Source organism: Triplophysa dalaica, chromosome 11 (genome assembly GCF_015846415.1).
Source record: "Triplophysa dalaica isolate WHDGS20190420 chromosome 11, ASM1584641v1, whole genome shotgun sequence".
NCBI lineage: Eukaryota > Metazoa > Chordata > Actinopteri > Cypriniformes > Nemacheilidae > Triplophysa > Triplophysa dalaica.
In genome coordinates, this window is record NC_079552.1 from 14,161,328 (window position 1) to 14,172,743 (window position 11,416).

At 36.6% G+C, this 11,416-nt stretch overlaps 3 protein-coding genes across 4 annotated transcripts; 2 read left to right on the forward strand and 1 right to left on the reverse strand.

Annotated features, from left to right (window-relative positions):
- The first annotated feature begins 202 nt into the window (after nt 1–202).
- Nucleotides 203–5,418, forward strand: dapp1 (dual adaptor of phosphotyrosine and 3-phosphoinositides). The gene is made up of 9 exons (XM_056759984.1): nt 203–370; nt 1,556–1,678; nt 2,341–2,474; nt 2,551–2,681; nt 3,071–3,118; nt 3,288–3,350; nt 3,434–3,519; nt 4,713–4,800; nt 4,943–5,418. Exons 1-9 carry the CDS (start codon nt 309–311, stop codon nt 4,964–4,966), a joined length of 759 nt encoding a protein of 252 aa, XP_056615962.1. The 5' UTR covers nt 203–308; the 3' UTR covers nt 4,967–5,418.
- A 137-nt stretch (nt 5,419–5,555) lies between these two features.
- lamtor3 (late endosomal/lysosomal adaptor, MAPK and MTOR activator 3) lies at nt 5,556–6,853 on the reverse strand. 2 transcript variants are annotated; one of them, XM_056759985.1, is made up of 7 exons: nt 6,752–6,853; nt 6,512–6,551; nt 6,385–6,419; nt 6,232–6,290; nt 6,016–6,149; nt 5,873–5,936; nt 5,556–5,795 (listed from the first exon to the last, which is right to left on the reverse strand). In XM_056759985.1, the coding sequence occupies exons 2-7, from the start codon at nt 6,518–6,520 to the stop codon at nt 5,722–5,724; spliced, it is 375 nt and encodes a 124-aa protein (XP_056615963.1). In that variant the 5' UTR covers nt 6,521–6,551; nt 6,752–6,853; the 3' UTR covers nt 5,556–5,721. The 2 variants fall into 2 exon arrangements, with proteins under 2 accessions (XP_056615963.1, XP_056615964.1); XM_056759986.1 differs by having other exon boundaries at nt 6,512–6,548; nt 6,752–6,835.
- A 1,421-nt stretch (nt 6,854–8,274) lies between these two features.
- Nucleotides 8,275–11,173, forward strand: rrh (retinal pigment epithelium-derived rhodopsin homolog). Its single transcript, XM_056761221.1, has 7 exons — nt 8,275–8,495; nt 8,826–9,016; nt 9,487–9,586; nt 9,672–9,825; nt 10,130–10,298; nt 10,551–10,729; nt 10,830–11,173. Exons 1-7 carry the CDS (start codon nt 8,369–8,371, stop codon nt 10,933–10,935), a joined length of 1,026 nt encoding a protein of 341 aa, XP_056617199.1. The 5' UTR covers nt 8,275–8,368; the 3' UTR covers nt 10,936–11,173.
- The last annotated feature ends 243 nt before the right edge of the window (nt 11,174–11,416 follow it).

An 11,416-nucleotide genomic window follows, 5' to 3' on the forward strand; every position in this document is an offset into this window, starting at 1 on the left:
AGATGAGTTTCTGTGAATATTATTCAGTGTCTTAACAACAACATAGATAGATTAAAGACTGACTGCTACTATAAAGTTTTAAATGTCCCTAACTAAACTTTCTGATATTACATGTTATGTTATTCACTGAACTCATTGGTTCTCTAAATAAATGGCATGTGGGCGGTCCTGTTGGACTTCCCCTGTGCTAAACGTGCTTTCGATTATAAGGCAAAGACAGCAAAGTAACTGTTAGTTAGTTGAGTCTGAACAGAGATCAGTCGTGATCGGATTACTACAGTGAATATTTGCCGTGACCGAGTGAAGAGATGAGCGTCTGCAGTTCAACACGCAGCTGCGGGGAAGACGTGGACGAGCTCGAGTCCGTCAGGTGAATATAACCTGTTACTCTGATCTAACTGTTACCCAATAAATAACAATGCCGTCGTCATAGTAAACGGTGTCTTAAGGTATGTGTTCCCCATGATCTCCTTTTGCCTTTTGTTTAAGTAACATTTAAACGTTTTTTGGTATTAATAATAATTCGTAATTACTCATGTCATCGTATAGGCTACAACATTTATGATCAGTCATGAAAATAAGAAAAAAACACATAGAGGAATGAACAAGCTTAGGTTGTGTCATGTGTTTGCACACCTGCTTAGCCTGTTCTTGGGTATGAGGAAATACTGAGTTAAGTGGACTGGAAAGAATTACTGTATAAACAAATCTTACATTTACAATGGATTGTGACAAGCGCCATAAGCATCTTTGAATTCAATTTAATTTTATACAGGGCATATTCATTTAAATAAGTTTTGGTAGATCATTATTGAACAGTTTTATTTAAAGCTTCAATCAATTTTTGCCTTATTTTATTTATTTACGACACCAACTAGATAGAAAGATTATCCTAAGCCTATCTGTACATTGTGAATTGTATGTGTTCAGCTTTTGGTTTAAAATCTTTGCAATTGTTATTCAAATGTTTTTTTTTATAGAGCTGATATCAGTCTTTTAACTATTGCGACATTTGGAACAGCAAAACAAAAAGAGGCTACAAAGTAAAAAGCGTGAATGTAAAAGAGTGATCCTATAAACCAGACTGGAATATATACTGAACGCAATGGCTTCTTGGGGTTCAATGTTTACAAAAAATCACAATTGTATACCCCAAAATAAAAAGATCAAATATTTATGAAGCTATTTTGTTTCTTTATCTTTTATGACCTATATGACATTGCCAGAACAAACATTTGAAAAATGGTGTCACCATACTACCACATCCAGGTCACTGCACTTAAACAGAAATAAAAGAGAAAAGAGGCGCTGTGCCTGAAACCTTAGTGGTTTGCTTATCACTGAATGTGGCACTCTCAGAATTAAACTTGTTAAGTATGTTTCTGATTTTATCATTAGACCTACTCTCTTTTAAAGCGTTGATGTTATATCCTGATTTAAGAGATATCAGTCAAACGAGAAATGTTTAATTTGTGACATTTTAATGAGTCGGCTCACAGTCACTGCATGTGTATCTAGTACTCAAGTCCCCTGTTTTCTTTGTTGATCTTTGTAGCTGGTACCATTATGATTTGTCCCGGCATGCAGCTGAAGCTCTTCTGCTTTCAAATGGGGTTGATGGGAGTTTTTTGCTCAGAAACAGCAACCGGGGACCTGAATGCTTCGCACTGTCTGTCCGGTGAGACGTCCTCCGGACATAAATCCTTAAATATTATAGTAGTTACATGCTAAGAATCACTTTAATATCTATATGTTTAAAACTCTCTGCGCATATTATACACTACATATTCTTTTATCATTGCGCTTTACTGTATGCTTTTTCCTTATTCCCCCATTTTGTGTGTCACTGTTTTGTGATTCTTTGGTGCTGCTTACAACATTTCAGTTCCCCTTTCTTTTTTAAAAGTGTGAATATAATCACAACTACAGCCTGTTGGTAGCCGCAACCTGCAACCACGTCAGTCTGGCCTATATTTACAATTAAACATGACCTTGAAGCCTTATTGCTTTTTTTATATTTGTGTTAGCAGTCCAACAAAACTTTTCTCTTACACAAATACTAACAGATTTACTCACGTTTGAAACAGTTTTTTGTTTTAAAAACGAGAGAGGATCCATTGCAGTCATGTTTCATCCTTAATGTATTATGTGAATCTGTTTTTTATAGTCCAGATAACTTTTCTCCTTTAAGATATTTGACCTGCAGTTGCTGGCAGTGGAGAGACATCTAAATCTAAAAAGATCTAAATTTAGTCTTTGTGTTTTGAGCGGATTTAATTGACAGGAGGGGAAAACCTGCTTATAACGACTTCATTTCCTGACTTTCCTTGACATGTTAAGGGCAAAGGATTCGGTGAAGCACTTCAACGTCCGGCGGCAGTATGGCAGATATTCTTTTGGCTTCAATGAATTTTCCACTCTACAGGATTTCACCAGTCATATGGCCAATCAGCCCCTGCTAGGCAGCGAGACAGGTAAGTGTTTTTCCCTTCACACAGTTCACAAACTCACTTTTTATAGTGACCTTGATTCCTGTCTCACTCTTGTAAGGAAATCTCATCGTCCTACGGTTCCCATACCCACGGCAGGTGGAGGAGCCGTCTATATATGAGACTGTATGTGTTCATTCGGCCATGCAGACGGGGCGGCATGAAAATGACTTGGTGCCTAATGCTCCATCAGTAAGTCGATCAGCTTTTATATGTTGATACTTGAACATATTGAGTGTCTTTTAACATTTACAACTGGACTGAAAAGTTCCAGTTTAGCATGGCATGGATCTCTCAGTATGGTAGCCGTGTAGGCTACTTCAATGCCAGTAATGACATAGAGATCGGTTAATTGTTTGTTAATATTATGGGAGAGGTCAATTAAAGTTGATACGATTGACTAGTGCAAAAAGACTTTATTATCTTGACTTTCTTTACCAAAAATAAATTAACAGTGCCAGCTGGGCACAGAATGGCACAGTTTTACAGCGAGAACTATTCATCCTGATGGTAGAAAAGTGCTAGATGTCTTAACAGCATGAGCTGTGACTGAATCATAGCATGAAACTGTTTTTTTACAGCTTGGAACTAAGGAGGGTTATCTGGTAAAACAAGGTACCATCATAAAGGTATGCATCATATGATTGTTTGCTCATTACACGCATTAGACCCATTTATAGTCAAACTAATGTTTGTGTTAAATTCCAAATCCAGATAATGGGTTAAACAAGAGCAAACCCAGACCTATGTTAAGCAATGTTGGCTGATAATATCTCTTTTTATTTGTTTTCTGAGTAGAACTGGAAGCAGAGATGGTTCACATTGCATAGACATGAACTAAAATATTTCAAGGACAAAATGGTAAGTGTGTATTGTGCAGTCAGCCTCAGTCAATAACTAAAATGTATTATTGGTCTAACAAAAGAAAAATATTGTTTGTTTAGTTTGTTGAGCCAATTAAAACACTTGATCTGACAGAGTGCTCAGCGGTTCAGTTCGACTACAGTCAGGAGAGGGTCAACTGCTTCTGGTAAGACTTTTATATTATGGCTTATTCGCACTGAGCCAACAAACGTGAACGATTGAATCAGTGAAAATTGAATCAGTGTCAATGAGAATTTAGAATGTAGGTGCTTGTTGGCATTTGTTGGATCGGTGTGAATTAGCCTTGGTGGCTATAATGGAGCTCCACATTGTGCCTTTTACCGTTACTTCCTTATTTTGAACATTGTCTGTATGTTTGTCATGTTTTATTAAAAAAAGTTGCAGAGAAAATGTTGCATAATATTCCTTATTTCATTCTGGATCAAAATGTGTTTAGTGAAGATATTATAAAATTATTCCGTTTTACTGCACATAAAAACAGTTGTTGAAATAGGAAAGAATAAAACCATAGTCTAAAAACGCTGGGTAATTTTGAATCCATTGTTGGGCCAAATGTAAAAATTTCTATGGTAAATTACACTGAACTGTTGGGTTAACCTATGTGTTGTGCCATACTACATTGCCCTACTATTATTACATCTGAAACTTCTGTAGTTGGGACAATAACTATTTAAAAATAAGCTATCATATCTAGGTGGCTTGAACTGTTGAGCACAAAATACACAATGCCCCGGTATCACAGACCAGGCTTAAAACTAGTTCCAGATTCAAATGAATTTTGAGCTCTCAACTGAAAATGACTTGCCCTGACATACCTTAAAATATGTCAGTGCCATTGTTTTGTTTCAAGATGCACATCAGTTATGTTTTTTTCAAAGACACTGTTTATTAAAAGCGACTTTAAAAGCCTAAATGAACTAAGGAATAGTCCTGGACAGGGCTAAGCCTTGTCTATGAAACCGGGCCAATATCTTTGAGTTGGAGAGAACATGATTGCTTAGAAAAGTCCTTTGTATTTAGTTTTACAGTGGGGTGATACAGCAAGACATTTCTCAAAGTATAACATTGAAAAAAATAATTTAACAGCATTAGTTGTAATTGGAGTTAGCCTTAAAAGCTCATTATAATAATTTATTCTAACTGTGGACATTTAACATCATTTCTCACATGTAAGTGAGCTTAATAAAGCAGAAGTCTGAACTTCCTCCTACCCACATATTCCGCACCATGCTTAATTTCAGAATTTTACTCACCGCGAACACCTATTTAAACACTTTCTATTTAAACTTGTTATTAAAAATATTTCACTGAACTCTTTCATTTCTGTGTGTCTGATAGTATGGTGTTCCCTGAGAGGACATTTTATCTGTGTGCAAAATCAGGTGCTGAGGCAGATGAATGGATAAAGATACTACGATGGAAACTGGTAAGAGGAACTTCTAAAACCTGTACATTATTTCCTTCTTCTAATGCAATTGTTTCTGGGTAGGAATTAAACATCTTTTGTGACTGATCATATTTGTCTTTTGTTAACCTTATCTCTAATGGTGACTGTCCTACATTTGCAGTCACAGATAAAGAAAGGTCGATGACGGTCAACATGAAGAATTAAAGTATTACAACAACTAAGCCATGCAATAAAGCTTGTGTATATAGAAAAATCAAGTCCAGCGAATATCTGAAGATAGTACACTACCGACATAAGAACTATAATTTAAAGTAGACTTTGTTTTTTTACCTGTGTTCTGCAAACCAAACTGAAAATGTAGCATAAATGTGCCTCAAAACTGTGTGTGTGTTTCCAAATATATGTACATATCGATGCTGTCCTTTTGAAAACTGGTATCTCCATATTTTGTGATGTTTATTTTTTTGCCAGAAATGAGTCACCCTTTATGTTTGTCACTGGGTTTTGCAAATATTTAACCGATAAAAAGTATTAATTGCTTGTCAACTTTGACAACACAGTATTTAATCATTTTAAAATATTACAGTGCATTTTTCATTCCCTGAAAACAAACTATTAGGACATTTGAGAAAGGAGGAGTTATTTTTTATGTAATGTTTGAACTGACAGTAAGTGAATACTCTTGTGTTGTTTAGGAATGTGAACACCGTACCCATCTTCCTATTAAAGAGCACCTTCTGTGAAAATGTATGATGGACAGTGAATAAAATATATGTTTTCTAAACCAAAGCCTTGGACATATTTATTAATAAGGAGACACGAGGAATAGGTTACATTCAAAAGAGACATACAGCATCAAGACAAAATCCAACACAAAATTCAATACAAACATACAGCTCACATTATATATGACCTAGAAACACCGTAGTTGAGACGTTTCTAAGCTACTTCCACCACCTGCCTTAATTCTTCTATCAAGGGAACAAGCTCCTTCTCAAGACTGAAGATCAAACCTAAAAATACAAAATAAGACATATTAGTATTGATCAATCTACTATATTTTCTCCCAACCAAAGTTACTTTGGCTCACCTGTGTTGGCATTACTACTTGCGATGAAACTTATCACTAAGGGTAATCGGTTGAACTGTACAATCTGCCAGGAAATGGATAAAAAACATTACAACGATGCATTTTACAAGTAACCAGTCAAAAGTGGACTGTAGATACAGTACCTGATATGTGTTATAGTAGCAAATGATGCTCTTATTTTTAGACAAGCCCAGCTTGCTGCCCTGGTCAGTGGCCAAAGCAAAGGTAGATAGGAAAGTCGGCCGCAGTGCGTATTCAGGTGCATTGTCATTGGCAACTAAAGGTGTAGCACAACCAAGATTTCAGATAGTGTACAGACTACAAACATGTAAACCAAATGACTAAACTGAGGCGTTTACCTTTGATTACAGGAACCCCATCTCTATCTGTTATTACTATCGCATGGAGCCCTTCAACACTGAGAAAATAAATAAACAATATTATTCATTCATTACCTTTGACAATGCATTATAATATCTTTGTTAGTCATAATAGTTGTTGAATCGGTTTACCTTGGTAGTTGTTTATACAGAAAACTCCTCAGATTCTGTAACAGAAACAAACATAATGTCAGGTAACATAATCCACAGAATATACAGCAAGACTTCAAGCGTTAGGGAAAATGTACACTGTACTCACATCTGCCATATTTATGAGAATGGATTGAGTGATTCTCCTGCTGCACCCAAAGCAAAAAAGACGATAAGAAAATGAGACGATATAACAGAATGGCAAAATCTTATTGGCAGCAAATTCTAGGTAGCTAATGACATTTTATACATTAATGTACAGTAGTGACGGGCTTACGTCATCTAATAGTTGTTTTTAACAAGAAACGTATTTATAGAAAACGTAAATATTAAAACGTGACAGTATTACCTTTAATGTTGCTTGATTGAATAGTTCTCAGCTTGTTTATGCGCGTTCGTCACATGACAGTAATCGCAAGCATTTCCGTATACGTAATATCCGTGGTCGTAACTTCCTTTAAAAGGCACAGCCACAGGCCTTCTAGGGTTGTAGGGATACAGTTTCGGCCGGAAGTGCGGCAAAATCTCGCCATATAATTACAATAAATTACATTAGCCAACGCCAACGCCTACTCCAACTCTAAAACTAACCTTTCACTTAAAAAATATAAATCAACTGTTTTCAGCCTGACAAAATTTACGCGGAATTCAAGTGCGCATGCCCAGTGGAGGTATCTGTATCCATGCTAGTCAAAACCGCCATCTAGTGGCTCATGGCAGCTGCAGAGCATCCCTGATTGAAAAAAAAAATACAATGTAATAAAGTTGGTAGAAAAAACTTTTCTGGCAAGTACAGTGTTAACATCACACATCACATATATAAGGAGTGTGCCTTTGTGAACTGGTGCATAGCAGAGACACAGAAATACAATAAACAAAGAGAAACATATTTCTTTCTTTAAACAGTAATAAAGCTACATAACATTAAACATATTAAACATTAGAATAATATAAAAACAGATATCAGGAAATAAAAAAATACAGTTCTGTTATATATTTTATTATATATTATTTGAATGGTCTATTTGCCTTAAATTGGAACGTTTGAATTTGAAAATGAAAAATGATCTGAAATTTTTGGAGCATCACAGTAGTTATTGTACAACAGCACATAGAATTGCAAAAACTGATTAGCCAGAGTAACACAGAGCACAGAAGCTTAAAAGGAACAAGGGGATGGAAAGATTATCTTGGTTAAACCCAATCCTTTCTCCATGGTGGCTTTAATTAAAAATAAAGCACATTTTACAACATTTAAATGTTTTGAATGTACAAAATAGAGTGGGTCATTTTAAATTAACATTCACTTTTTCAATATGACTTTATGCTGTAGTAAAAATAATGTTAGTGGCAATTTATGTTGTTTACAAATAAGGTAACTCCTCTTTGAGCGTTTTCATCTATAAGTTACATAATGAAACAATACTGAAAGATAATGTAGAGTGCATGTGTTTGACCTCATAAATATTTCACATTTCATGGGCCTAAACTGTTTCTCTTTTCTTTTTCAAACTCTTTATCTGACAGATTTAGGATTTTTTTTATAATAGAATGCTATTTCTGCTGTTTTTAAGGAAAATATTTGATTTTAATATCTTAATTATAGCCTACTCACTCTTACACGGAGCTTTTCTGCTACTTGGAATGAACAGCCTTCATGTGTGGATTAACACTGAAACAACGCTCTCTTCAGTTCTCGCAAACCAAGCAGAAAACATAATTAGAGAGCTTTCCATTCCATTGTTTTTCCAGCCTTTCACTCCCACAGTCACCCCATCAACAGCTACATCCCCTAAGTCCTACAGCCCCCCCACCCAGCCTCTTCCGTCATACACACACACACAGTACAGTTCCATGTTTCTCTCACAAGGCAAAACAGTGGACTTCAAGGTTCCTCTGAGCTGCAAGACTTGATTTAAACTGATGTGAATGTTAGAAAAAGAAGAGAAATCTGACTGGTGTATAAATGGCTTTGTGTGACAAAGAGATGGAATCTGGCTTTCTGAATTCTTCTGAGAGTTCTCCTTATGTTGAAAAGAGTGCCTTCACACAAACAGAGCACAATATTGTCGCTGCATATCTCATCACCGCAGGTAATGTTTGTGTAATATTTGATTGTATAGCGTTCAAGTTTATTGGCATTTTTATATAAAGAGTTTAGTAAGCTAAATCCAATGTATTTGCCTTTTATGTCTATTTTCTTACATATGTGTCCTAGGGGTCACGTCAGGCTGTAGGGTTGTTTTCAAAGATTCCTTGACTTTGACATTTATAGATTCAGCCAAGCGTGGAAAGCGACCAGCAGGAGGAGCCTGTAAAACGGCCAAATGAATGCCTAAAATGTTATGAATGGACATGAAATAAACCTGTGTGTGTCCAAAGACCTATTAACATCTTCTCTCCTCGTCTGTCTCTCTTGGCAGGGGTGGTCAGTCTGACTAGTAACATTGTAGTACTGCTGATGTTTGTGAAGTTCAGAGAGTTGCGTAATGCCACGAATGCAATCATCATTAATCTGGCTTTAACTGACATTGGTGTTGCTGGTATTGGTTACCCTATGTCTGCAGCCTCAGACCTGCACGGGAGCTGGAAATTCGGCTACACGGGTTGCCAGGTTTGCGTCCTTTGCCTGGTTTACAGATGCAATATTGATTTTAAACACTAAATAAAATGTTTAACTTTTGTTTGTGGAGCGCTATTTAGTTAAAGGAACAGTTCACCCAAAAATTTAAATTCTGTCTTTGTTTACTCACCCTCGGTATAAATGTCTTTGTTCTGGTGACACAGAGAAAGATATTTGGAAGAATGCTTATAACCAAACAGTTTTTGGCCACCGTTGACTGCCATAGCAGGATAACTTACAAGTCAAAGATGCTTACATTCTTCAAAATAAAAATGTCCTATGGTTGTCAATGGTGGTCAAGGACAAAGGAAATGTATACAGATTTGGACTCCATGACTCTTGAACTCAATGGTGAGGCTACACGATGACGATATTTTTGGGTGAACTGTCCCTTTAAGTACTTTAAGGCCTAGACTATATGTTGTGCTGTTTTTACTCATTCCTAGATGTCTCCTTCATAGGTCTATGCTGCTTTGAATATATTCTTTGGAATGGCCAGTATTGGACTGCTCACAATGGTTGCCATTGACAGATATCTAACCATATGTCGGCCTGACATAGGTATGAATTTATAAAAAAATCAGTATACAGTGGAATGTTTACCAGGTTGCGGATTGGATTGTGTGATATTTTGGATGTGTTACAGGTCAGAAGCTGACAACCTTGTCATACACGCTTCTTATTGTGGCTGCTTGGCTGAATGCTGTGTTTTGGTCATCCATGCCCATCATAGGCTGGGCAGGTTATGCTCCTGACCCCACAGGTGCCACCTGCACCATCAACTGGAGGAACAATGATTCGTGAGTCAAGAGTCAAGAGTCAGAAACAGCAGAAATGATGATTCAGAACATTAGTTTCTCACCCTCTTGCCATTTCAAACCTGGACGACTTCATTTTTTACTGAAGAACACTAAAGAATAGATTTTGAAGAATGTTTGTAACCAAACAACGGCGACACCCATTCACTTCTATTGGGGACACGAGACCAATGCATGTCAATGGGTACTGTACTGCTGTGTTTTGGTTACCAACATTCTTAAAATTGTCTTCTTTGTGTGCAGCAGAAGATTTTTTTTAAAGAGGCTTAATCACTTTTTATTTTAGATCTTTCGTGTCCTACACGATGGCTGTGATCGCGGTCAACTTCATCATTCCTCTCTCGGTCATGTTCTACTGTTACTACAGTGTTTCTGTTACTATGAAGAGGTATAAAGCAAATAACTGCTTAGAGAGCATCAACATGGATTGGTCAGACCAAATGGATGTGACTAAGGCAAGCGGTTTTCTTTTTGCATACAAATTCAAGCGTATGCATTTCACCGAAAACAAGTCATTTCACTGCAAAATCAAAGAAAATGTCAAAATTTGTTGCGTTGTGATATTGTTTTGTTATAATTCAGCATATCAATGTATTCAATGCATCTTTTTAATTCCCAACATTGCTATTGCGATTCTCATTACTGTGGAAAATGACCCAGAATGCTCCCGTCTTCATTTAGATGAATTTATTTGTCTTTTTTTGTAGATGTCTATTATAATGATAGTGATGTTCCTGGTAGCCTGGTCACCCTATTCAGTTGTGTGTCTGTGGGCATCTTTTGGTGATCCCCTAAAGATCCCAGCTTCAATGGCCATAATTGCCCCGCTCTTCGCCAAGTCCTCCACCTTCTACAATCCTTGCATCTATGTCATTGCCAACAAAAAGTAAGTAACCCTCGTATCACCTCTGTTGCTACATTGTGTTGTATTATCTCATCTGTTTTGTCTTGTCTTACTAATAATATGGAGTTGTTGATTCCTGCAGGTTCAGAAGAGCCATCATTGGAATGTTACGGTGTCAAACACGGCAGCGAATTACTATTAACAACCAGGTTCCAATGACAGCCTCTTCTTCACCTCTAAACCCGTAAATGATACAAACCCCTGGTGAATCCCATATTCATTAGACATTAATGAAATATGGCCTGTAATCAGCGCTGGACGCTATCTCTATGCTTCACAGTTAATACACCACATATACCATTACGTTCAAGTCTGATCCTGTACATTATGTCAGTGTGTGCTCTCCTTGGAAATCAAGCCTTGTATTGCGAGCACAGTGCCCTACCAGTTGCATTAAATAAACACTGAAGTGTCAATACTGTAAAATGGGACCAACTTGATTTGATGTTTTCAAATACATTGTTATGTATTCGTAACAAAGGTGTGAAATCCACATTTTCACATAGAGTTTACAGGTTAAATTCTCGTCTCATTCGTTTTGTCTTCACTTGTCAATTAGCACTACCGATTCTACTGTACGCACCTGTTTCAACTTGAATAAAACTGTTTTATCATGACTTATCTCACTGGTTTCTGCAATTCATATTTTAATATCAGAAACGAAAGCAA

Excerpts from the sequence above, each read along its gene's own strand:
- rrh (XM_056761221.1), top strand. The coding sequence starts at position 8,369 with ATGGCTTTGTGTGACAAAGAGATGGAATCTGGCTTTCTGAATTCTTCT. Across the intron at positions 9,017-9,486 it reads TCGGCTACACGGGTTGCCAG|GTCTATGCTGCTTTGAATAT; the intron begins GTTTGCGTCCTT and ends TCTCCTTCATAG. Across the intron at positions 9,587-9,671 it reads CATATGTCGGCCTGACATAG|GTCAGAAGCTGACAACCTTG; the intron begins GTATGAATTTAT and ends GATGTGTTACAG.
- dapp1 (XM_056759984.1), top strand. The coding sequence starts at position 309 with ATGAGCGTCTGCAGTTCAACACGCAGCTGCGGGGAAGACGTGGACGAG. Across the intron at positions 2,682-3,070 it reads TGGTGCCTAATGCTCCATCA|CTTGGAACTAAGGAGGGTTA; the intron begins GTAAGTCGATCA and ends GTTTTTTTACAG. Across the intron at positions 3,351-3,433 it reads AATATTTCAAGGACAAAATG|TTTGTTGAGCCAATTAAAAC; the intron begins GTAAGTGTGTAT and ends TTGTTTGTTTAG.
- lamtor3 (XM_056759985.1), bottom strand. Across the intron at positions 6,291-6,384 it reads CTGTATAAACAACTACCAAG|TGTTGAAGGGCTCCATGCGA; the intron begins GTAAACCGATTC and ends TTATTTTCTCAG. Across the intron at positions 5,796-5,872 it reads AAGTAGTAATGCCAACACAG|GTTTGATCTTCAGTCTTGAG; the intron begins GTGAGCCAAAGT and ends TTGTATTTTTAG.